The sequence below is a fragment of the Acromyrmex echinatior genome, chromosome 9 (genome assembly GCF_024713525.1).
Source record: "Acromyrmex echinatior isolate Ae372 chromosome 9, ASM2471352v2, whole genome shotgun sequence".
NCBI lineage: Eukaryota > Metazoa > Arthropoda > Insecta > Hymenoptera > Formicidae > Acromyrmex > Acromyrmex echinatior.
In genome coordinates this window covers 357,541-385,183 of record NC_141860.1, presented here as the reverse complement: position 1 = coordinate 385,183, position 27,643 = coordinate 357,541, and the positions used below count along the sequence as shown (strand labels likewise).

At 34.7% G+C, this 27,643-nt stretch overlaps 1 protein-coding gene and 2 pseudogenes across 3 annotated transcripts; 2 read left to right on the top strand and 1 right to left on the bottom strand.

Annotated features, from left to right (window-relative positions):
• The first annotated feature begins 524 nt into the window (after positions 1-524).
• LOC105146278 (uncharacterized) lies at positions 525-19,347 on the top strand. 2 transcript variants are annotated; one of them, XM_087409297.1, is made up of 8 exons: positions 525-1,779; positions 1,886-1,978; positions 2,063-2,137; positions 2,258-2,313; positions 2,384-2,691; positions 2,764-2,846; positions 3,059-3,219; positions 19,240-19,347. In XM_087409297.1, exons 1-4 carry the CDS (start codon positions 1,479-1,481, stop codon positions 2,305-2,307), a joined length of 519 nt encoding a protein of 172 aa, XP_087265423.1. In that variant the 5' UTR covers positions 525-1,478; the 3' UTR covers positions 2,308-2,313; positions 2,384-2,691; positions 2,764-2,846; positions 3,059-3,219; positions 19,240-19,347. The 2 variants fall into 2 exon arrangements, with proteins under 2 accessions (XP_087265423.1, XP_011054730.2); XM_011056428.2 differs by lacking the exon at positions 2,764-2,846.
• LOC105146279 (uncharacterized) lies at positions 13,851-20,282 on the top strand (annotated as a pseudogene).
• A 406-nt stretch (positions 20,283-20,688) lies between these two features.
• LOC147908447 (uncharacterized) lies at positions 20,689-25,019 on the bottom strand (annotated as a pseudogene). Its single transcript, XR_015546110.1, has 2 exons — positions 22,079-25,019; positions 20,689-22,001 (listed from the first exon to the last, which is right to left on the bottom strand). The product of XR_015546110.1 is annotated as an uncharacterized LOC147908447 (transcript).
• Positions 25,020-27,643: the final 2,624 nt, after the last annotated feature.

Here is a 27,643-nt window from a genome sequence, read left to right as displayed (position 1 = left end):
GTCATACCGTCCGCGGCACGAAACAACATGTTTTCTCTTGAAGAGCGTTTTGAAATTTTAAAAACTTATTTTCAAAGTCAGTGCTGTGTCGCCGAAACTGTACGAATTTTGAAAAGAAATATGGGTCGTGATAGAGCACCCACCGAAGGAGCTATACGCAAATTGGTGAGGAAAGTTCGTGAGAAAGGGATGTTAGTGGATGACATTATATTACGACTGTTTTGAGTGAAATTGGCGCCGAGGTAGTCCAAAATGTCATTAATAATTGGGGTGACCGAATGGCATACTGTAAGGCCAGTAGAGGGAGCCACATGAACGAAATCGTTTTTCATTCTTGACGCGGATACTTTTAGCTTCACAACAAAAAAAAAATTAATAAAAAATATCAATGTATGCTCATTTGATCGCATTTTTAAAAACGTACCAATAGATGGCCCACCCTGTATATTGGGTCATCTAAAAAATATCCGCGGTTTTTTGTCACTAGATGGGGTTGACCATCAATACCATCTAGTGACAAAAAACCGCGGATATTTTTTAGATGATCCAATATTTGAAAATAATTCATCAAAGTAAAGGAAATATTCTAATGTCGAATTTATATTTCATAAATTTTAGAAATATTTCTCACTAGCACGACTGGAACTAAGAATACGCATGAAAGTTAATCTGAGCAAAAAAACAATCTTAATGTTTAAAAAAATTCTTTTTTAAGGAAAGGGAAACGTTGTCCCTGAGGAAAATTATTTGTCAACCGTCATAAACTTTTTATATAGCATAAAAAATTAAGTCTCAGTTATATAACGAGAGTCAAGAAAAAAATTTAACTGACGAAAGTTATGTTCAGTGAGTTCATATATTTCTTTCTTACGTGAAAAGAAATCTAACAAAAATCAAACGCTACGTGATATAAGAATGAAATTCCGTTTTTTTCTTCATTGAAAAAGTTCATTTTTGCTTGTCGTAGACTAATAGTATGTGAGAATTTGTTTTTTTCTAAAAAACGGCAAAAAATAGGAAAGGTTAAATTTGAGTTACTCTGACAATAAGAATACCATAGTAAGAAAAAGCATGCGACAAAAACTTTTCCGAGATAATAAGGAAAGTGAGAGGAAAGGGATTTCCTAAGACGAGCGATAGTGGGAGTGATGCTCATATGCGAAGAAGGGAATTAATTTTATGTTGTCAAGGTTTGTTCGTAACTAGAGAATTTTTATCATCTCCCACTCTGAAAATTTTTCGAGAAAATCTCTACGTGTAAAAGGAAAGAAACCAATCGGAAAAATTGTCAAAATCTACTTATATATAGCGTGATTAGAAATTTTTATTGATTCGTCCTTCTTTAGGAATTTTCGTGAATATCACTAGCGTATAAATAGCGCGTATCGATTGAGTTAAGGATTAGTCTTACATTTTCTATGTCAAGAGTTGATTTTCGTTGTAAAATTATAAAATCAATAGTTTTGTAAACGATAAAAATGGCACTTCACGAATCGCTTGCAAAATTTTTTATCGTTGTCTGCAACTTGAATCAGAAGTTAATTGCAATTGATTATCTGACAAAGTTATCAGAAAACGACGAGGAGAATTATTTAGTCTTCAGATGTTTTGCAGGTGAGTGCTCCAATACATTGTTGTACATTATGCACAAGCTGGGGCATTATGGTGGCGATGCGAGATTGATGGAAATAATCTCGCATCATTTAGAAGTATGTGAATGCTTTAATCATGAAGAAGACGATGGAGGTTACATAACTGACTTCAAGCGTCGCGCTGGAGGTAAACAATAACAATATATTTTTTAAAATAAATCAAAGAAAAGTTTATTAAAAATTCGCTTCATTAGGTTCCAACATTTGTTTCATAGTTTCGAACTGTATTGTAGACTGGGCAATTTCGCATCATGGGGGACATCCGTTAGGCCTTAGTTTGAGACGACGACGTCCAGCCGAACAAGCGATTAATGAAGTCGTATCACGTAAGTTGAAAAATAAAGAAAATTAATTAGAAATTAAATTACAAATTGAATTAGATAGTCTACTAAAAATATTTAATTTTCTAGGAAAAGCACAAATTGAGGCCGTACGGGATTATATCCGTAATGAGCGCAACATCCCCGTGGTTCTATTATCATCTGGTAAGTTGGATTTTTTAAATATTTCTCTCTATAAAACCAGTTCTTGTAAGGATAGAATAATAATAATCAAATAATAAATAAGTATAATAATACTAATGTAAAAATATCATTGTGTTTTAGATGAATCGCAATTCTGCCCATGCATATATTGTGGAGTCCCCTTATTCTAGCACGACGTAAGTTTTAAAAAGTTAGCGAAAATCCACAGTAAGTTTATGTAAAAGATAACGAAATGTTACTTTTTAGCGCGTGAAAATGAAAAAGAATAGGAGAAGGAGGAAGAAGAGAAGGAGGAGGAGGAGGAGGAAGTTTTAGAGGAGAAAGAAGAGAAAGAAGAGGAGGGGGAAATGGATAACAATAGCGAAATTTCGGTGATGGAATCCATCAATATCACGGAGATAGAAGAGACACAAGAAGCTTTGGAGGGGGAAAAAGACGCGAATGAAAGAGAAGAAGAGGAGGAGAAGAATGATGAGGATGGAAGAGGAGGAAGAGGAGAATGAGGAGGAAACTAGATACTATGCTCTAGATACTATGCTATACTGATGTTGAAAGTAATAATATTTCACTAAATTTTTTATATATTTTTCTCGTAATGTATTTGTCATGTACGAATTTTTTATTAGATATTTCATATACGCCGCTTGAATGCAAATCAATCGTATCGATTTTCCGGAGATTTTTACGCGAGTGAACAAAGCAACTAAAGGTGAATTACTTTAGTATACTAAACATAGTCACTACTTCGAATGTAACAAAAAATTTATGCGTGATATTTACTTATTACAATTATATATGATATATATTAATATTGTAACTATAAAATTTTCGTGGTTTCAAATCATCACAATCTGACACAATATTTTAGCATAATTTGTTTTATCGATATCAATGTATAATAAGATTTGCTTAATTTTTCAGTATAAATCGGTGGCGCCGACGGAGATGACGCCGATTTAATAAACGAAAGAGAGGAGAATCCTATTGACAACGAGGAGCATCATCATCATCATTATCAATATCTGCAGCAACAGCAGCAACAATGTCATCATCGCCATCAGTAACAGCATCATCGACACGAGGTTGGCGAACAATTTAATTTCTTAAAGTTACGGGCGGAAAACTCGCGACGTTTCAGAAATTTCGGCATTCTCGGAAGAGAGGCAAGTTTCGTGATATGGTCAATACCCGAAGGTGCGAATATCGTTCGCGTTCCGCGAAATCTACGCGTATGCGATACGTTTGTCCGAACCAGGCGATTACGTAAGGATATCGTTGGATTCGGCGAATCTAGTGCATGGTCCGAACTATCACTTCGTCCAGTACGTGACTTAACTTCTGAGGATATATAGTATGGGGACTTGTAAGTTCGGTAGCTCAAAGTGCCGGCGGAATCGATATTACGGAAAATTTCAACGTATGTGTGTTTTCAATATTGTGGCATCTGCAGGTCGTGGCCGCAAGTCGAATCGTTTAACGTGCGAAGACGTAGCAAAACGTTCGATTTTGCAATTAAATAATTCGGATAATTTATATTTTTCACGTTCTTTTGTAGTGGCGCGAGTGCATTGCGAACGTGAAAATCTACGTACGGGTGAACTCCATGAAAAATGCAATTTTATAAGACGACAGAGTTTTTTGTTACAATCCGAATTAGCGAGAGAATTAATGAGGAACGCTGGAGTCACAATTTCCGAGGAGGGATGCGGAATTCGCGAAATCGAGCGTTTTCACCGGTATCTTGCTGCCGAAAATATTGCTATAATGGTATACAATTTCAGTACTTTTGGACGCGATGAAAATCCGCTATTTGACAGTTGCGCGTTATTTATCTCTCTAGGACGTGAGCCCTCTATTAGATTATATAAATATAATGTTACGAACATAGGCGTCATTATAATTCATGATATTAAATGTAAAAGCCGCTGCTGGCTCTCGCAGAGGATATTGCGTCGCGTGTAACATGGACTGTTGTAAAGATAGAGGTCACTGCTGCACGAAAAAATGCCCACGCTGTTACGCCACTCCATCGTGCGAATCTCCCGACGCGGGCCTAATTAGGTACGAAACATGTAATGATACTTCATGTTTTTCATTGCGCGGAAAGATCCTACAACAATCAATTTCCTGCAAACGTTTGCGAATCGGTAAAAATTTGTAATAATTGCGGGCGATTCGTAAAGTCAAAGTCGAAAAATGCGAGACAGCATATTGCAAAATTTGCTGATCGCAGCGACCTTCGAATCATTTTTGCTTTATGCACCCTCTTCGATGTAAAGTCGTTACCGAGAATCCGGGGGAAGATACGAGTAATACGACGGTACAGGAAGAAACTGCACGCAGGGGTGAGAATGAGTCCGAACGTAGAGCAAATTATAAATACAAAAGAGATCGCGTCGCATTCGTGCTCTACGATTTCGAAACGCGACGAGAATGTGAAGGAGTCGAAAACGTACAAATTTACGTTCCGACTCTTTGTGTCGCACAATAAATTTGTGAAATATGTACGGGGATAGAAGATATATCGGTGCAATGTCGTTGGTACGAAGTGCGCGAGTTTATATTTCGAAATGATTCGGTTAAACAATTTATTAATCTCATAACGCGAATAACAAAATGTTTCAAAGAAATCATTTTATAGCATAATGCGAAAGCGTTCGATGCGCAATTTATTTTGAAATATGTAGTCGAAAATTCGGAAATTACGCGGGTAATTTTAAACGGGACGAAAATTATCGTGATGATCGGGAACACTAAATTTATAGATAGCATAAATTATTTAGCGATGTGTTTATCTGATTTGCCCAAAGCTTTCGGACTGAAGGATACATTGGGTAAAGTCTTTCCCTATTTATTTAATACAAAGGCAAATCAAATGTACATCGGTTCGATATCCGATATACGCGCGATATTATTCTCCCGAATGAAGCCCGAAGAACGTGAACGGTTTATGAAATGACACGAGGAAATGATACGGTCAAACTTTATTTTTAATAAGTAAAAAGGAAAAAGGGCTACGAGCCTAAAACATAAATTGACAAACTGTATAAATAGTTAAAAAAATTGAAATAAAACTATAATAAAATTAAAAACGTAAAATATAATTTGACAATCAGAAGGTGAACAAAACAAACGTTTTGATCCTAGTTGAATCATTTTCAATGTGACAAATAAATTAGTGTGACAAATAAATTAACAACGGTAATTAACAATAGAGTTATAACATAGATAAAAACATAAGAAATTAAGTAAAATTCGCATTCGGACGCAAATTAATTATAAAGCTCGCTCCAAATTGAGAAGAAATCAAACAAACGATTATAGTTGACAAAAATGTGCTCCTCCGAACCGTACTACATGGGCTGAAAAGTCCCGGGATTTTTCAATAGGTGGTGCCACTAGAAAATGAACATGATTCATTTCGAGAGATTCATCTGTCACTAGTTTATGTATGAAGTTTCATGACATTTCGTTCATTCGTTTACAAGCTACAGTCGTTTAAGTGGCGTTACTTTCACCTTCGTAAAAAAAATGGAAAAACAGGAATATCGCATCTTGATGAAACATTGTTTTTTGATGGGAAAAACTTCTGAACAATCATTGAAATGGTTGCAGAAATGTTATCCCACATCTGCTTCTTCGAGAACAACAGTTTATCGGTGGTTTAGTAAATTTAAAATGGGTCATACAAGCACCGAAGACGCACCTCGCTCTGGAAGGCCAAAAGAGGCTACGAATGCGGAAATCGCAAAGCAAGTGCATCGAATCGTTTTGAGTGATCGTAAAGTGAAGTTGCACGAGTTAACTGAGGCCGTGGGCATCTCAAAAGAACGGGCGGGATACATTTTGCACGATATTTTGGAGATGAAAAAGCTATCGGTACGATGGGTGCTGCGTTTGCTGACCATCGACCAAAAACAGCAGCTCGTTGAGATTCAACGATCGGTTTGGCGTTGTTGCAGCGTAATCGAGCGGACTTTTTTCAACGTTTTGTGACGATGGATGAAATGTCCATTACCATACGCCTGAGTCCAATAGGCAGTCTGCAGAGTGGCTGAAAAGCCACGAAAGCCGACTAAAGTGGCCAAAAGACCAACACTCGACCGGGAAGGTTATGATCTCCGTTTTTTGGGATGCGCATGGCATAATCTTCATCGATTACCTGCAGAAGGGAAGAACAATTACGGGAGAGTATTATGCAGCGTTATTGGACAAACTGAACGACGAAATAAAGAAAAAAACGGCCCCATATGGCGAAGAAAAAAGTTCTGTACCATCACGATAACGCACCGTTCTTGAAAGCGATGGTCAAATTGGACCAATTACGATTCGAATTGGTTGCTCATCCATCGTATTCTCCAGACTTGGTCCCAGCAACTATTATCTGTTCCCAAACCTTAAGCGGTGGCTCCAGGGAAAGAGATTCACATCGAATGAAGTCATCGCGGAAACCGAGGCGTATTTCGAAGGCTTGGACGTTTCGTACTACAGAAAGGGCATCGAAATGTTGGAAAATCGCTATACCAAGTGTATCGCCCTCGAAGGCAACTATATTGAGGAATAAATATAATTTTGCACAAAAAACGCTTGTTTTCATTAAAAATCCCGGGACTTTTCAGCCCATGTAGTATGTGTGTATAAGGACGAACATGTTTCTGTTAGCAAGTATAAATTGTAATAATAAATTAACGGTAGAAGTAAATAAAAATAATAAGAAAAGTACAAATCGAGTCGCAAACAATAAAAAGAAAAGTACAAAATAAGTCGTAAATAATAAGTCAAAATTAAAAGAAAGAGGCAAACATTATCTTTGATATTATAAGACAAGCATATAAGAAAAAAAAGAGTAAATTGCCGACATGCATTGTATATGTATGATGAGTTTAGAACAAATAAATTTATAATAAATACCTTATGTGTGTGTCGAAATGATGTATTATCGATTAGGCAATGCAATTGGAATCGAAATTGATCGTCTCTCTAAGAAGCTAAGATATAAAGTACGATATATAAAGACAAGAAGGTTGAAATGGAAAACTAGAAAGGGAAGGGGGAAAAAAATAATAAGAAGGAAAGAATAAAGTGGAAGGGAGAGAAAGTAGGAAGAGAAGAGAAGGATAGGGAAGGGAAAGCAGTCAAGAAGGAGAAAGAGATTGAATGATCTGTGAATAAGTATCGGGTAAAGATTCGGTATCGTTTTGTCTATTAAGGCCTTGTTTCTTTTAATATGAATCATTTCAGATACCAATCTCTTATTGTAAGAAGATTCGTAGTCCAAAATTCTCACATCATTCCATTTGAAATTATGATCAAAATTGATTCGATGATCAGTTATGACAGTAGGAGAACCTGTATTCTTTTTGATGTCAGAGATATGTTCGTGTAGTCTCGTGCTCAATTTTCTCTTTGTCTGACCAATAACTCGCCTCACAATCATCACATGAGATCTTGTAGATAACATTCTGATTGGATAGGAAATTAAGCTCGTCTTTTCCTCTCTTTATGAAGCTTTTTAAAATGTTAGGAATAGAAAAGGCCAATTTACAATGAAACATACTAGAGATTGGAAGGAAACTTTCGGAAATAGATTTAACATAAGGAATCGTAAAATATTTGTCTTTATTGCGTGAATAGTGTGTAGTATCTTTGTTATATTTATGAAACTTTAATCTACGTTCTATTGTAGAGAAAATAAAGGGAAGAGGATAACAGTTATTTAAGAAAATATGAATAGCATCTATCAAATTTTTTTGTTGGAATCGTGGATGTGATAATAAGATAATTTTGTCAATAAAACTGATGATGGTACCTTTTTTATGGCACAGAGGATGATTTGAATGGAAATTAAGGAACCTTCCAGAAAATGTCTTTTTATGGTAAATGTCAAATATAATTCTCTGGTTATCTATAATAAGTATTGTATCGAGAAAACTCAATCTGCCATCTGCACCAACCTCCAAGGTAAACTGTAATCTCGTATGTAAGGAATTAAAAATGTTCAAAGTGTCATTGACAATGTCAGATAGAAGCGCGAGCAAAATATCATCAACATATCTAAAATAGAACAAGGGTTGTGCTGACAATTTTTTTAGTGCTATTTCTTCTAGATCTTGCATTACAATGTCCGCGATTATTGGAGATAACAGTGAACCCATCGAAGTGCCGAACACCTGTCTGTTCTATTGTTAAAAGTAAAAAAGATAGAGTTTAAAATGAATCTGACAGCAATAATGAACTCATTTTTTTGATATGTTTGTCTTCGCCGAGATGTAAACCCATCTCCTGTCGATGCTATTTAATGCTAGTTCAACAGGAATGTAAAAAGGGATATTACATCCAACGAAGCCAAAACATAATTAGGATCAAACACAGAACCATTTAACTGCTCAACTAAATGGAAACTGTCTTTAATATAGCTGGGAGCTTTTGGAATACTGTCACTAATTAAATTGTGTAAAAAGAGTGAAAAGTTATATAATGGACTGTTTATACAAGAAACAATCACTCTCAATGGGTAACCTTCCTTATGTATCTTAGTTAGGCCGTAAGCTCTAGGTATAACACCATCAGATGTAAGCAGTCTACGGTATGTTAGCTCGTCAATAAATTGATCCCGCTTCCATCTCACTAAAAAAGCGCGTAAGTCTCGTGTTAATTTCTTACTAGGATCTTTATCAACTAAGGCGTAAGTACTCGTGTCCGAGAGAATCTCCTCCATCCTTGACACGTAGGAGTCTTTGTCTAGAGCAACAGTGACGTTACCCTTATCGGCGTTAGTAAGTAGTATATTAGGGTGGTCATTGATAAACCTCTTGGTAGTGCGCAACCAGTTCAAAATTAATTTGTCGGTGGATGTAGGAGAAGGAAAATTATTTTGGAATCTATTAAGGATTGGAAGGGAATTATGTCTGACAAAATTAATAATGTTATTGGGACGACCAGTGATATTATTTTCTATATATTTAATAAATTCGATTAAGGTACTGTCTTTATTGTATTTGTTAATAGGAAGTCCGAATTTTTCGCCAAGTTGCAAGAGGTAACGAACCTCTAAGGGAACGTCAATGTCGCTCAAATTGACAAACTATTTTTCCCGTAATGAGTCTAAAGGAGAAGCCCCATCAAAACCGTCAGGAGCAATATCAATTCTCTCGAAATTGGATTGGCTATTGTACGAGCACCCATCAACAACAAGTTGAATACTAGGAGAATAATTAGTGTCTTTGGGAACATCGTAAGAGATTGGTTTAATTTTTGAGTTTGATAATTTTAATTTTTTCTGTCGTAGCCAATTTATTTTTTTATTTATTCTAAACATTTGTTTAGAAAAATGGAAACTGTTAATTTGATCTAAATATTTGAAAAATTGACTAGTTACAAGGAATGGTAAATTGTGAAAAATTGTGTTGGAAAGTAAAAAGATATTATTTCTAGTTGAGTGCAAATGGCAGTAAGCGTCCCTCAATTCCAATCGCATAATTGCCTTTACATTACTAAGTTGTATCTTTTCGTCTTTTGTAAGAAGTATTGTTGTGTAACGAAATTCCATTGGATTTGGAATACTTATATAGATGCGGCGGAATTAACTCTAATTTCAAGCATGAATTAATGAATTTGATACGAGTCCTAATATTCACACTCAATTTGACGAGATTGCGTAATTGTTTTAGCAAGTTACAGATATGACAACCAAATTTTTTATATATATATTTTTATAATTTATTTTTAATTTTCAAATCGAAATTGTTAAATATTGCCGTAACAATGTAGATATTCTTCGACGCTCGTGCATGGCGTTTAGAAAGATCTTTCTAGAATGCGGTAATGTATGTCCGTTCGAGGAATGCACAACTATCGCTTTCTCGTACATGAAAGTTTTTCGCAAAAACTTTTTGCGCGAGCAAGAAATAGGAATTATTCCTTCGGACGGATACAGAAATGCGGACAGACATTCGCGAAAAGTTTTAAAGTGGCTAGCACGGAAGGAGCGCGAACTAGGTATCGCATAATCCATGCAGGATGAGGACGCGAATACAAAATTGACGGCAGGCGCGTTGACGGATACTATGAGTCGGAGTTGGCAAACGGAATACAATGTTATCTGCTTCAATTTGATGGATGTTTCTGACATGGTTGTCCGACGTGCTATCAGGTGAATCGCGACAGAATGTTTTCGTAATGCGCGTTACGAACAAACTCTCGCATCGACATTTCGTCTTCGAAAATGGGACTACTACGTTATAGAAAAATGGGAATGCGACTTCGACCGGGAAATGCGAAAATCCCGAGATTTTCTCAAGAATCATACATTAATAAAATCCGATCCTCTCGACCTGCGCAATGCGTTTTTCGGTGGTTGCACAGGAAACATCACTATCCGATACGAAATTATGGGTACAGAGAAAATATATATACTATGTGGACGTATCCGTATGTGTTGAAAACGGGTTTTCCCGTACGGTCACCCCGATATTTATATCGGCAAGGAGTGTAGCGAATTAATCGACAAAGCGCCAAATATTAATTTTGACTCTGTCGAGGGTCTTGTACAGTGTAAAGTACTCTCACCGCGTAATCTATTTCACCCGGTACTCCCATATAGGGTAAAAGGAAAGTTGCTTTTCGTCTTGTGTCGGAGCTGTTGCGAAACATTCTCGCAAGCAACGTACACTCACAATCGTCCCGAAGAGTGTGAATTTGAAGGTATCCTGCGAATTACGCAAAGCCATCAAGAAGAGGTATCTTGTGACGAGCGTGAGTGAAGTATAAAGTTACGCGCTACGATCTCAATACACGGCGGGAAAGATTGTTGGCTAAATATATAAATATATTTTTACAATTAAAACGGGAAGCTAACGGATGGCTGAGCGAATGCGGGGACAACGAAGTTAAGGAACAATATCTGAGAATACAAAAAAATTGAGGGTATCGTTCTTGAAATAACATTGCACAGAATCCCGATTTACGCTCGGTCGCTAATCTTTGTCTAAATTTTGGGGAAAATTCGGCCAGCGAACTGCCTAATACCGAGATCGTAAAATCCTACCAACGTCTGATGAGACGTTGATGACTTTACTCACGAGTCCGCAGCATGAGATAACCGATATATTATCCGTCAACGACAGATAATATATGTTTCGTGGCGGCTACGCGAAGAGGCGATCGTTCCCAATAACGAACGTCGTAATCGCAACAAATACGACTGCGTTAGCGCGATTAAAATTATATATATATTATATAATTATATATATATTATGAATATTTAGAAAAATTAGATAGGCGTGTTTTATATTACGATACTCGTGTATATACTTAAATACAGGTAATCCGAATGAGTACGAACCGCGTACGGGTAATTAAATTTTAATAAATTTTCTGGACGATATGACGGACTCGAAAGCTACGGTTGCGGAAGTTATATCGAATCGTTCGTTTCGGGTGATCCAAAATTTTACGCGTATATCATTTGTACACCAGAAGGACATACGCATAAACTCTGTAAAATAAAGGGTATAACTTAATAATAAACACTTAATTATAAAAATTCATTAATTTTAAACTTTAATAATATTAAGAAATTAAAAGTAGAAAATGAGAGAGAAAGGCGAGAAGCAAGAGAAGAAACGGAGGAGTCGATGATAAATTTGCGTTTTACTACAATTCGACACACTGAAATTGTAACGCGAAATGAGACAAAGTCATGTGCGCCTATATTGGTAAAACGTAGATTTATCAATAATCGTTATTCTTTTCCTTACAGCTTCATAGATGAATAACCCTCCTCTTGCTTAAGCTTTCTCTCATTTTAATATATAATAAAAACGTCATCGAGTTTTCCGCCCATTAGTTATACAATTAAGTAAAAATGTAAAATTGTGATACATGATTTTGTAAAATAAAATATGAATATTATTATTAAATCTTTTAGTACTAGAAATTTTATTGAACTTTAATAATGTAAATAATGTAAATAATGTAAAATATTCACGATATGAAATTATACTTGAAACATTTGAAAAAAATTGATTAAATACAAAAATACATTTTCCCCTTTTTCACACTATGTAACAAATAAACATCAAATATAAAAAATAAAATGTTTTATCTTTAAATCACAAGAAATTTTTTTACATCTTTTTTCTTCGTTTACATAAGCTTTTCATGCGGCATCGCGTATAAGTTTGTTAGCGGCGATGCCACGTCCCGAAGAAATTGTACGCTGATTTCATTGCGGATAAACTTATACGCGTCGCACCGCGGCAAGAATCACCACGGAAGACGCCGCGGTACTCTCATCAGCTAGGGGATACGCTGACGCGAGCGCGCATCCTCCGCTACGTTGATCAGCTTATTCCCCCTCCTTAAATTTTTTTCTTTGTACATTTTTGAACATATTATTAAGCGCCATTTTTCCTTTTATTTCTTTTTGAAGCCTTGCGTAATAAAGTAGCTTATTTTGCAAAATGGACGTACGCTGGAAACATTCATGGACATCGATCGTATGCAATCCGACTGGAAACGGGAAAACGATTTTTGTAAAGACTTTTCTCCGTTTATCTCTTCGACGCACATTGAGAGAATTTTGTTCTATTATGCGGAATGGCAAGAAGCCTATTGTCAATTACAATGCGACATTCGTAAAAAAGAGCTCGAAGAACAGAGTTGGGGATGCGGTAATACTATAGCGACGAAGAAGAATATAATTGAATTTCGCGAAGGTTTACCCCGTCCGGAAGATTACTCGAATGATCCGCTTTCTCCGAAATTAGTGATAATCGACGATCTTATCGTCGAGAGAATCGTCGTCGTGCTACGCGATCGTGGATCTTTTCACCAAAAACAGTTATTACAAAAATCTCAGTGTTATTCTTATCGCATCTCTTGTATCAGAGACATGGTCAAAGCGATATATCGCTCAACGCGAATTACATTGTCGTTTTCAAAAATCCACGTGATCACGCTCAAATTCATCATTTAGCGTCAAGTCTATCCTAACGATCCGCAATTCCTAAAAAAATTGTAAGCACGCGCACTTACTGATGAAACTTTTGTTTCGAAAAGCTGTGCCTAATAGAATTAGTTGGGACGAGCATGGAATCGTGACTATAGATAGTAATGTCGTGAAAGATTCATATCAATGATTTGATAAACGTCGCGATGCGTAAGAGAAAAACTATGAAAGTAGTGGATAGAAATCAGTTTGCGCTATTACTCCGCGTGTTGAACATACCTTCTGCACTAAAAATAAAAGATTATTGTCTACACACAGTGTTAGTGTAAACAGCGTAAAATTTCGACTTCGTGGGGGTTCCACGCTCTTTATAACAAAAGCACGAGTTCTACGCCAATTGTATAGGGAGCGCGTGGAAAGATAAAAACGTAAAAATTACGAACAAGAAATAAACGAGGAAAGCTCGTTGATTCTTTCTCGTACAAAAAAAAATTAAGACTTCCATATCTTCACAAACAGAAAAAAATTGATTATTCAGTTGTTAAAAAATAGGATAATGATGACGTTTGAAAAATTATACTACGATTCGTCGCATTATGCGGGCTATTCGGCGATGGATATTCTAATTCGTGTTGTTAAACCGAATTTCTCACGGGGAGAAGTCGTGCGCTGGCTTGAATCGCAAAACACGTTATATTATTACATAGAACATTTCCACGATTGTGTTATGTCTAAACCCTTGAAAATTTGATCAAGGAGACAATGAGGGAGAATGAAGAGGGTGTGGAAGGACGGTTAGACTCAATCTCACAGGTATACGCGCGGAGGCGAACACCTGTGAGTCGTACGCATCTTTTCAGTCCCGGAATATGAGTCAACGTCCGAAGGGACGCTATGACATCTGTTCCGCTGGACAGTGCGAACATCTATTTTTCCTACTTTTTGGAGGAACTTAATCCTTTTTCAAGAAACTTAATGCTTTTGACCCGGGACTGGACCTCGTGCGACCTCAGATATTAGAGGGAAGAGAATGCGAGATTTTAATAAAAGACAGGGGAACACCTTAAGTTACATTTATTAATAAAAATAATAATAAAAAAGGGTTTTATACATTATAAAACTTCTCTCTTCCCTTTTTTACATAAAAATATACATTACAGCTTATGGATGTATGCGTGCGTGCGTGCGTGTGTGCGTGCATGCGTGCGTGCGTGCGTGTGTGCGTGCAAGAGGGGCAGGAGGGGCGGGAGCTGATCCAAAGGAGGAGGGAGTGAGAATCCTTCTTCATGAGAAGGAGGGGGAGGGAATCGTTCCTCGAGAGGAGGAGGGGAATAACCGAGGATTTCCTGAATAGCAAGGTCGATAACAGGAGGAGAGGTGAGATCTAACGGTTGTGTCTCTATTGGTGAATAGGAGATCTCGGTGAATTGTTCGCCAGTCGGTTGTGGATGGCCCTGGGGAACGGTTCCGCCTACTCCTCCGGACAGGTTCGTCCGTGTTTCCTAATGGTACGCACTACGAACCGAAGCATTAAAATTGACGTGTGTTCTTTGGAAACGCATGTAAATGTAGTTAAGTACAATGAATATGTTTCTATGCAGGGAAACGCGGGAGTGGACTGGAAAGAATAACGACTTGTTATTAGCTGGGCCCAAGATATCGGGTAGGTTCCAAGCGGATGACCAAGGAGATCCGTCGTCCGCGGAGAGCGTCCGAAGGGCAGTCGCAGTGGCATATGGCAACTGGTAATTCCAGTTGCGATTTGCTCACAAGTTTGCAGTCGGATGGAATCGCGAACTGGCGTGATTAGCGCGAGTTTCAATAATTTCCGCACTACCCGTGACAATGAGTTAACTCGTAACTGATCGCGAACTTCGCTGACGTGGGCCGAGTGGTTTGAAGTTTCGTGATGCTCTGCGCTTCCGCGGGACCTCTATTTATACCCCGAAAAAAGGCGAAAGGGCGTTGCCCTTTGTCTAGGATGCAAAAGTTCATTGCAATGTCACGCGGGATTTACGATTTTTATAGCGTCCTATTGTTATTAATCTAAAGTACATCGTTAGAGTAGTTTCGAGAAGAAAAGAAGTGATTTACGTTTTTTCTTAAAGAGTTAAGATTGCTCCAGACGGATGACGAATTCTGTTATTCTCGCGGAAAATACAGCTAGGTAAATAAATGGTTACCGTGCACAACTAGGTTTGCGTGCAGGGCTACCATTGTCAGTCGCGAGTCTGACCTTAGATAACGCTACCGTGGAAAGTTATCCTATGCGTTTTACGATTTTTTAAGCGCGCCTGTTTTTCTAAGATGAAATTGTTAGTCAGTCTCGGATGACAAAGCCTAGATTTTTACTATTGCGTGACTTCGGTGCATTTATAATGTCTTTTGCAATCTTGTCTCTTTTCGGGCCTGCATTGAGATTGTTATTCCTTCTGATTTGATTGGCATTTACGAGTTTTCGCGGAGCCTGTCCGGTCCCTCTTTTCAATTCTGTCAGACCGTTATCAGAAAGCTCCGCTCGAGTGTCGCAGACGCCAACCATAGTCGCGACGTGCAGCCGAAAAAAAGAATCGTGGCGTCTGTAGGACAGGTCTGTAACAATTGCACATACAACGTAACAAATTGACGATGTGTGGGAAGCAGATTTGATCGAACTTCGAAATCTAAAAAGTTACAATGACGGTTATTCCTATCTGTTAGTGATTATCGATGTAAGTACGTCTGTAGTAGAACCATTACGCGATAAAACGAGTAACTGGGTGATAAAAGCTTTCCAACACATACTAGCGAAAAGCGAAGGACGAGTACCCGTATACTTACAAACGGACAAGGGCAAAGAATTTGTCGCGCAATCAATGCAGAAATTTCTTAAAGAAAACGACATTCGTTTTCGGGTAACGCACAATCCAGATGTCAAAGCCGCCACCGTCGAGCGCTTCAACAGAAGCAGCGAATGTGACATTATTTCACGCATAAAAATACGCGACGCTACATCATTGTTCTGATATTGTATGCGCTTACAATCATACGTGTCATTCGTCCATGAGAATACAACCTGCGGTAGTAACGAGAGAAAACGCGCGTATTGCTCGTGAAAATATAGTTCATCGTTGGAAAAATGAAACGTTAAAGAAACGAAAGTGCGCGAAAGATTAAATATCATGTCGGAGATCTCGTTCGTATTAGTAGAGCGAAAAGACGCCTTCGAGAAAGGATATAAAGCTAAGTGGAGCGAGGAGATATTTCAAATTTACGTGTTCTCGATTGGCAAAACTGTACCGTGTACGAACTGCAAGATTTAGCAAACGAAGTCATAGACGGTATTTTTTATGAGCAAGAATTAGCTCGAGTTGAAAAAAACTTAGAACAATTTATCGTCGATCGCGTGAAAAAGTAGGGGACGTGGAGCTAATAAGCAATTTGTTAGCTGGCGCGGTTATCCCAATAAGTTTGACACTTGGATTCCAGCTTCGAGTTTAATTTCTCTTCGCGATGGAGGAGGAACAATTTCTTCTGGTACTTCCGAGTAACAGTATTAGTATGTGTCATTTTCCGGACAATACATCGTCCTTTATCATGGAATTACCTCACTCTATAGTGTTACATGAACAATGGGAAGTTACGATAAGCGAGATTCAATTTCCCTTTATCTTTTTACATGTATGTCATAACAAAAATGTGATCAGATTCGTCAAACCCGATGAAGGGACGAACGGTGCATGCGTTTACGGCAAAAGAAGTTGCATTTCCAAATGGAATTTACAATGATATTGATGAACTTATTGATGCGATTAATACCGCGTGTAAAGTTGTCAAATCATTTTTATTTCGAACAGCAAAAAGCGTCTGGCTAAAAGCAAAGTCTTGATAAGTATTATATAACTGTGATGAGAAGTACAAAATGCTACATCATATAAACTTTTTCGATAATCTTCTACGAATGTTAGGTTTCGCATCATCAATTTCCTCAAATAATTATTTATTTTATTCCAATCTCGCGATACGCAAACCTAATTCCAATGAAACAGAAGAGAAAACTTCTTACTCATGGATTTAATAAGAAGATGGGAAAACGACTTGCAGGTTGTTTTTCCGTTGGTTACTGGAGTAGCGAACCCTATAGTTTGTGGCGCGGTATTCCCGATAAAATGTTCGTTTATATTTGTATTATTATTTTTATATAATAGATGATGTACGTACTCCTCTTCTCAGGATGGTTCCGGTCGAGATACGCAGTCATAATTACGCATTTGATGAAGCATTTCTCATTTCCAAATTATATCCCATTGCCACAAACGAATTTTAGAACGCTCAAAATAGATATAAGAGAATATCTTGGAAAAAAAATTTCGTTCGAATTTGGAACGCTGACAGTGACATTGCACTTTAAACGTAAGCAATAACTTTCTTTCTTCTGTGTACGTGAGTGTGTCGGTAGTGACAGTCTTTAATTAGGAACTAGCGATGGAATATGAGGAGTATTTTGATGCTCGGAACAGCGGTAGTCGAGGTGGAATTCCACGTGTTTTCGTTTACCCTACCAGCGCGGACATGGAATCGAAAGCTTTCTCGGCAGGTTATTTAAAAAAATATTACCTCGTCTAAATAACGTGCATGTGCTGTCGGTAAAGAAGCTTTTTTTTGCGCGAATTAACATAATAGAAGATATCGAAAATAAAAAACTGTTAAAGGAAGATCAAAAGTCGGCTCGCAGAATCGAGGGGTAATCTGAAGAGAAAAGCCAAAGAAAAAATAAGATCTTTGATGAGGAGATCAGGATATAAAATATCCGAAATCCGCGGCGCTTCAGTTTCCAATCGGTATCGAGATAGATGTATCGTGCAATGTAAACGACGTCGGACGGTCAAAAGAAAATCATCGAGAAGTACCACAGAGAAAAAGAGCAAAAAAAGTGACGAAGAAGAAAAAGAAAATTTGTGTTGAAGGAAGAAAAACCAAAAAATCGCTAGGAAATATTGAGTCAAGAAACATGACGTATCCGACATATTCTCTTAATTGAGATAGGAATTCGTGACTGGAAAAAAGCGTGTCCTTTCATACTCACGAACGAATGTATAAAGAGTAAACTCGATTTCTTCTCTTTATCTCTTCCGCAAACTAGCATTGAGAGTTTGCAATAAATTTATTACAAACCCGTAACTTCGCTCGCGGACAACTCGCCCATAAAATTCGTCCCCGGACATGGAGAAGACTATCTGGATCTTATTCACACCATATTGAGCCTTTGCATAGAAAGCGTAGAAAGCGAACGCGGAGAGAGCACATCGGCCGCATCCGATGTCGTGGTAAGAGAAGACTCGTAAATCATTTACTGTATTTCATGTTCAATCAAATCGACATATATTTCAATCAAAAATTCGTGCCGCCATCAAATAACATTTACGCTTACTGCGCGTACATCAAGGCGTTATTACATTATGTTTTACCCACAAAAACTTCCCATCTAACCTCTTGCTTATGGGACGCAGATATTCCCGGTTATATGGACGACACGTTAGACTCGTCAAATCCAAATACGGCGCTCGAGAAACATTCGAGGAAATCGTACGCTAGATCTCATAGGTCACCGTCTGCGACGTTTTCAATCAAAATAAAATTTTAATTAACAGAGTGGAAATTAGAATGAGACTCGTACGTTCAAAGATATTTTTTAAAGATATTTTATTTATATAGGTGTATATAGAAAGAGAAAGAGTGATAGAAAAATAAGGAAAAAGAGTAGAATAGGAGGAATAACAACTGTTAAATAAAATAATATAATATGGTGTATTAAAATTAAATTATTAAGATGAGTGATGATAAGATTAGAGGAAGTAGAAAATATATATAAATATTGTAGTTTAAATTTGAATGGTTTATTTTAATTAACTTAGATTCTATTTTAAATAAGAATAAAGAAAAAAATAATATATTATTGTAAATAAATAATATAAATAAGGATCTGATTATCATTAAGATTATAATAAATAATAAAAGATTCATTTTGCCTTATGGAGAGTAAAACGATATTAAAAATACATACGTCTCGATGCCTAAAACGTATATATATATATACTAATAATTATCAGTAATAATTGACAAAAATAGATATAAGTCCATACTTTATATATATTTACTTATATTTTTACAGATGCTGTTTGGGATCGAAAAGCAATCGGCTATTACAAGCTTATATGAAGCAAATATAGAAATGATGGATCATCCTAAAAAAAAGGAAAAATATGGGATGTAATAAGAATTGGACTACTAAAGTTTGGAATAAAGATATTTTTTTATTAAAGAGGATGTATTACTTTCTACGTCCATAATAATACATCGACTTTTACTTCTAAAGGTTTACATAACATCAAATAATGAAGGAATTTTAAGTAATAATTTAAATAATTTTGAATAAATATTTTTAAATATTTTTTAAGTTAATTCTATATAATTTTATACAAACTACATATTTTATATAATATAGATATAGATACAAATGTAACTGTACTCCTTTCTTATTCAAATATTATATATTAACATGGCGATTACTCTATCTTATTTTAGATGACAAATGATAAAGTCCGATGGAAAATCAATAGTGAAAAGGTACAGAGAAGTAGTAGACAATAATTCAAAGTCGGGAAGGGCTTGCATGGACTTGGAGTGGTATAAGTAGTTGGATGAAATTTTAGAACCACGTGTCAGTACTGGACATACTGTTTCATCGAAATTATCAACATCCGCCATTTGTACTTCGACTTCTGAAAAAGAATATTCGAGTGAATCCTCTTCAATTCAGACCAATCCATCGAAATTAATTTTATCGAAGAATGATCTCATAAACTCAAACATTACTAGCGTGAAAAATCGTAAGCGTTCTTCTCATGGAACAGGCTCCAAAACTGCAGCAACAAAGATAGAACAGTGCCTACATCATTTACAAAGAAAAGAAGAACGTGATCATATCACAGATCAAAGAAATACAGGTTTGTTGCAGGGTAAGAAAGAAGCTCTAAAGTTAAAAAAAGATAACTTGATTTAAAAGAGATTGAATTGGAACAACGAAAAGAAATTCCAAAAGAAAAAAAAACCCGTCATATGGAATTATTAGAAATCAGACAATTAAAATACAAATTGTTAAAGAAACTTGCAGAAGATAAAGAAAATGTTCATAAAATTTCAGATTCTGACTGAAATCTTATAATTAAAGCAGCGTTAAGATTTGATTTAAGTTTTTATTTTTATTAGTATTTTATTTTCTCTTTGTAAGCATAATTAGTTATTTTCTCTTTGTAAGTTATAATGCTAAAAATATAAATTATAAGCGAAAGATTTAAACAAATTAGGAAAGTATTATATATTTTTTTAATGTTACTATCTCTTTTATTGAAGCACACGTAAAAATACAAAAAATAATGTTTATAAGAGATGTAATAAATAAGTAGTATTATATCAATAATTTTTAAATAAAGATAATTTAACATTAATATTACATATATAAGATACAAATGTTGTCGATAGTTATTTGTATTTTATGGAATCAACATTATTGCAAATTTACATTATGCGTATTTAACCATTTAGAAAATTACGCAAAATTTTTACGGTAATTTATTGTTCAGGGAACAATTCGTTGAAAAGTTGTATTCTGCGATGTTGTATTCTTGTTCTACTTTATGTTCTTGTATTTCCTCATTATAATTGTCAAAATTATTAAAATTTTTATCATTACCTTCAGGAAAATCATAAACATCATTCTTGTTTATGCAATAATTGTGTAATATATATGCTGCAGCTACTGTGTTAATGATAAATGATATTTCACGATACTCAGTAAAAAATTTAATTCGACGGAATCGTCCTTTTAATTCCCCTATTGTTTTTTCAACAGATATTCTTGTGGATGAATGTATAAAATTGAATTCCCTCTGTTGTAGTGTAAGATGACCATTATCTCGAAAAGGTGGTACAAGCCACGATAAAGATGGATATACTGAGCCTCGTAATAAAAAAGTATTACCAGGAAATAATACACCATTGTCTGTATGATACAATTCTGATTTTCGAAATATATGCGTATCATGGAGAGACCTGGACTCACCACAATATGTATGTTGTAATCCGCATATATGCATCTACCACTATTTGTAAACTAATAGAGTTTGTAAACAAAAGAATTTGTTTTCTATTACAAAAGTCTTGTGCGTACATTGCAGATTTTTCTATCCGAATATGAGTACCATCGATGGCTCCTAAGATATTTGAAATTCCTTGCTTAGCACGAAAACCTTCAATGGTCGTTATTATACGATTTTGTTTTTGTGGCCATTTAGTCACTACATCTAATTTCGTCATCAACCAGGCTATGACACGGAGAACACAAATGAAATAGAAATTCCAAATCTATTAGCAATAGTTCGCAGAGATTTCGTATTGGCAATGTACCATAAAAAAATTAAAAAACTCAATTTTGTTGAAATTGGTTTCTTTCCAAATGAATGTGATGGAATAAAATTTGATAAATGTAGCTCATCTGTAAAAAATTTATTTCGTACTTTATATACAGCATGCATTATAGTCACAATAATTAATTATGTAGACTATTATGTATAAATCGATAATGAATATATTTCATACTAATTAGTTTTTGCGTAGTATGCCGATTCAATCTTAAATGTTCCTTAAATTTTTTATTTGTCCAAGAGTCAATAATCAAAAGATAATTCTCAATACAATATCTTTTTTGGCCAGTCGTTAATGTAGAAGAGGAAAAAACAATAAGTCTGCATGATCTTCGTTGCTACTAGAAGTACTACTACTATTGCTCAATTCTTTCATTGCACTGCTTTCATCGGAACTACTATCTAAATTGGAAGTTTCTATTAACTGATGTACAATTTTTATTTTATTCCTCTGCAAAATATCATATTTATAACTTATCACAATTGTAAATAATAATAATGATTATTGTTATGTTTATTTGTACATACTTTAATAGATACTTAAGGATGCATTCGGGGAGATTCTACTATTCAGATTCGACTATTCACGCTATGGACGCAAACGCTACCAATGCTGTTCTTGGAACCAATAACGCGATAACGTTAACAAGCTCCATGAACGATCCTAGCGTAGCATTGGTAGCGTTTAACCAGAGAGATATATTCGTCGAGATTAAGTTAATGTAGGGGATTCTGTTTTCAATCACCAACCAAACTTTTTTCTATAATTAAAATTTTTAAGGTTTTGTAAAGTATTTGTAACATAATTTTTTTATTTTCTCGTAGTGAATAACAGAATTTCAATTGCAATCTCTATGATAGCTTGCCGCTAGACCGGAGTGAACAATGTAAATTAGATAAAAAAATTAATAATTAGTAGTAAGTAAATTAATCAGATAAAAAGAAGAACCCTTGAGCATCCGTTGTCGATTTCAGAAGAAGAAGCATATCTACATCTAATAAGGACCTTAAGCATCTGTAGTGGAATACCCTGCCGCGCTATACCGCAATAGTAATTTTTTTCTGTACAGAAATTAAAAATTGCCAGCAACAAGATACCTCTGACTTTCACATTTAAAATGAAATCAAATACATAAGTTGAATTTTGCAGAAACTTTGAAAAATTAAGGATAATACATAAGTAAGAATTATGTTCACTCCAGGTTAGTGATAAACTATTAGCAGAGATTAAAATTGACATTGCATTCATTATGATAAAATTTGAAATTCACACATTACGTATCTCAGTCAGAAATAGTTTCTCGAAAAAACGTCGTTTCGATGTCGAAAATAAAAGTCGAAAGTTTTCGAAATTTCTATTGATTTCAATGGATTTTTGGTTTCAATTTCGATTAATTTTCGAGTTGGAAATAAAATTTTGAATTGATCTAGTCAGCATAAAAATATACTATTAGTGTCACTAATGCAATAAGTAAATTCGATAAGTAATGTCACTAATAGTGTAATAGTGATGGAGAAAATTTCATTAAAGTTTCATTAAAATTTTATTGTGAAAATAAGTATTATTGATTAGCATCATATTTTAGAAGATACACGACAAAAAAAAATTTATTTTATGAATTCAAGAACTAATTTTATGATGTACCCATGCGCGGTCACCCATCCGAATCTCCACTTCCATGCTTTATTTCTGTGATCGTACGGGAACTGCTCTTTCGAAGAACCATGAACACCTATAATCCTAATGGATGTATAGTTGTAATTTATCTGTTCAAAGATGTTGTGAAAGAGACGGAACACATAAAAAAATATAATTAATGTTAAATATAGCAGTAATATACAAATGATGATACCTATGATAATAACTTGTTTTTAATATAATAATATTGTAAAATATTATTTTTATTAGCTGAAATAATACTAATTGTTCTAATGATATATATATGTATATATATATATATATATATATATTAGGTGTTGGAATTAATTCGTAGCGTTTTACAAGTGATGGGAAGTACTTTCATTAATGTATTTTTTAATGCTCATGTGAAATAAATAACATTCTTTCATTAAAAACGCTACGAATTAATTCCAACACCTAATATATATATATATATATAATATATGTATATATTTTTTACTCTAATAAATTTTTTATACCAAATATTACTGGAAGTAGTTCTATGTTACGTCATATGTCGTCATATGCTATTACAGTAGTATATTCGTATGTACTGGCTCAGCATTGATACTATTGCGTATTAGTAGTAATACTACTGCAGTAGCACTAATAATATTTTTATGCTTCCAAATGATATTGGAAACTTATATGATAGACCAACATTTAAATTTCATTAATTTAAAAATCGAGATCGTTTCGATATCGATTCGAGCTAGAATTAGTCTGACTAGAATTAGATAAAATCGATGATATTTTTCCTTGATTGATAAATGTGCTCATTTATCATAAGAGACAACTAATAGGTTGTCAGCATTTATAGTAAGAGACACATATCCCATGAAATTCCTCAATACAAAAGTGACGTAATAAGATTATAAACTACGAAGTACAAATAAAAGTAATGTTATTCAGCAGGAGTAGAATAATAAAATAAAATACAAAGAATTATTAGAAGAAAAGATGTAGACTTTATCGACAATTGTAAAAAATTCCGATTCATATAAAAAAATTCCACAATTTTCTAAAAAGTTATAAAATTATTTATAAATTCTGAAAAATTTTGTGAAAACTTTTATGATTAGAGTGATATTGCAATTGTCGAAATGAAATCGAAAAAAATGTCGATTCGACTTTTGAACGAAAATATTCAAAATATAAGATTACGTATCACAAATTTATACAAAAAAAAAAAATAAAAATGTATCAAACTCTCATTGCACTCTCTACATACGTAATTTTTTTATCATTCGAAAATTAAAAGTTGAAATTTCGATGCAAGTTTCGAATCGACAACTTTTCTATCGTAGCGACGTCTTTTTTTCTATTTCTGTCCAGGGTACGTACGTTTATATTTATTCTACGAAATTCTAAGAGAGAGAAGTTTGGTGCCACTCGAGAACAGAATCCCCTCAAACATTAATCTAACTTTGACGTATATTAAACGCTACCAATGCTACGCTAAGGTCGTTCACGGATCTGTAAATGCTAACGCTACATTACCTCGGAAGGAATAGCGCGCAGTTGTGACGTAACATGTTACCATTAGTGACATCATGATTGTATTTATAGCACTATCTGCAGTATTCCGCGAACAGTTTATAGTAGAGAGCCTACAATCAGAGTGACGCTATACGGATATCACTTGTGATTGGTCCGCCATGTTTTAACCATTCCCTCCAGTTTTTTAAACGCATTATTTTCTAAATTTTGAATTCATGCTAAAAAATGCTCAAAAATTGTGACAAATTAAAAAATGATAATAAATAAATATTGTATATAAAATAATAATATATATAATATTGTATATAAAATAATAAAACTTTTACATATATTATTTATTATTGGGTCATCTAAAAAGTATCCGCGGTTTTTTGTTACTAGATGTGTTGACCATCAACACTATCTAGTGACACAAAACCGCGGATACTTTTTAGATGACCCAATATAAAATTTCATTTATTTTGTACTATTGCAATATACATTTTGTAATATTGCACATTACTTTATACAAAACGTTATTTACTGCACATTATTTGTGCTATTGGGTCATCTAAAAAGTATCCGCGGTTTTTTATCACTAGATGTGTGTTGATGGTCATATATCTAGTGACAAAGTACTGAGGATACTTTTTAGATGACCCAATATTAAATGCATTAATTTATTATCCATTTTCTGTTCCCACATTTTAGGAGCAAAATGCATCTGTAATAATATTGGGTCATCTAAAAAATATCCGCGGTTTTTTGTCACTAGATGGTTTTTTGTCACTTGATGGTCAACACATCTAGTGACAAAAAACCGCGGATACTTTTTAGATGATCCAATAATTTCGATAACTTTATTTTTCAATGTACCTTTACGTATCTATGTCGTTCAATGCTGTTGCATCTAACCCTAAAATTGATAGTTTGTTGAATAGACTGAAACTGTATATCTCTTTCTCTTTCGCAGAATTTCGCTAAAACATGACGTCATCTCTCGTATGGCCACTCTGATTATAGGCTCTCTAGTTTGTAGCGCTAAATAGCGCAATCTTCCCGAAACGCACCCTAAGTATGTCAATACGCTTCTTGTCCGCCATTTTTCAATCAAATGATTAATAAACTCACTAGAGCTGCGTTCGAAAACTCTACCTGAATGCGAGTATCTATCATTTCTATTTTCGAACGCAATCTGTATAGTAGATCCTAGTGATCTAGTTCAAACTAAACGCATTCCATTTAAGTATTGGGTCATCTAAAAAGTATCCGCGATACTTTGTCACTAGATATATGACCATCAATACATATCTAGTGACAAAAAATCGCGGATACTTTTTAGATGACCCAATATCTAAGCACAATGTTTGACGTGTTACACAGTGTCGATCTGTGTTGTTTAAAAGCACCCAATCTCATATAGAAATCTCGAAAGTCTGTATCCACGATACTAGAACTCGGTCCAAGCTCTGAGATTCAAGGAAAAATTATTAAACCGATATAGACAATTCCAATGAAAATTCTGGCCAGACCTCTCAAAATAAAAATGCATCATGTCCCATTTTTCCGTGTTATTTAGTAATTTTTGGTGCTGACAGAATATTGGAACAGTAATCACCATAGAAGTATTAATTGTTCGTTCGGTAAAAATATTTAACAAATATTTTGTAAGTACAAAGTAAAACTATTGAATATATTTAAATAAAAAGGTTAATTATTAATTAATATTTGTTCATAAATTTTTTATGAGGAAAATGCACTATGTTTAATTGGAAGGTTAACTTACACGCACGCACGCACACACGCACGCGTGCACGCATGCACATGTGCGTATGTATTCATAAATATGATAATTTTTAGGAAATGGATAATAAAGACAACATAAAAACGCTGTTATTATTGTATGAACATCCTTCGTTGTATGTTGTAAAGTCAATTAAATACCATAATCGAACCAAAAGCGAGAACGCTTATCAAGAAATATGTCAGCAATATCAAGAAATAACAAAATAGCCTTTAATTATAGAAACTGTTAAAAAAAATAGTAATAAAAAATCAATAATAATCAAAATAATAATAATAATAATCAAAATTAATAATAATCAAATGTATCTATAAATAAAAAATCAAATGTATCTATAAAATAAAAAAATAAATATTTATATTTTAGTCACTGCTTGATAAGATCAAAACTGGACCTTGCTGCTTAATGATATATTGGGTCATCTAAAAAGTATCCGCGGTTTTTTGTCACTAGATAGTGTTGATGGTCAACACATCTAGTAACAAAAAACCGCGGATACTTTTTAGATGACCCAATATTTACATTTATTAATTCATTTTAAAATTGCATGTCGTTATTTTCGGATATAAATATAATCATGAACTTTAATCATGTCTTTAGCATGAACTGATAAATGTAAATTTATATTGGGTCATCTAAAAAGTATCCGCGGTTTTTTGTCACTAGATGTGTGTTAATGGTCATATATCTAGTGACAAAGTACCGCGGATACTTTTTAGATGACCCAATATTTATTTGAAACTTAGAAAATTGTAACAATAACTAGTACAATAAGGATCTTTAATAAATATGAAGCCGTAAAAAATCAACTTGCCGATTGTAACAAGAATAATTGACCAGTGATTTGATTAAATAGACATTATAGAGTACGGTCAACGTGATGCTGCAAACGTTTTGAAGCAGTTTTTAATTGGTCAGTTTGTAAAATTCTTTCTTCTAATTGGTCCATCAAACGCTTCAAATTATTTGTAGCGAAATTTTGATCGCCATAGAATCATTCGGATAAGAGAACTCTGTATGAGAATTATGTCCGAGAAAGATCTCAGATCAATTTCTAGCATCGTGAATACAAGCCTAAGGCTACTCTACATTGGTCATATCGTAGCATCGTAAGCATCATGCGACTTTA

Bases quoted from the DNA above. Each gene is read 5' to 3' on its own strand.
- LOC105146278 (XM_011056428.2), top strand. From the start codon at position 1,479: ATGGCACTTCACGAATCGCTTGCAAAATTTTTTATCGTTGTCTGCAAC. The intron at 1,780-1,885 runs GTAAACAATAAC...ACTGTATTGTAG, and splicing joins CTTCAAGCGTCGCGCTGGAG to ACTGGGCAATTTCGCATCAT. The intron at 1,979-2,062 runs GTAAGTTGAAAA...TTAATTTTCTAG, and splicing joins GATTAATGAAGTCGTATCAC to GAAAAGCACAAATTGAGGCC.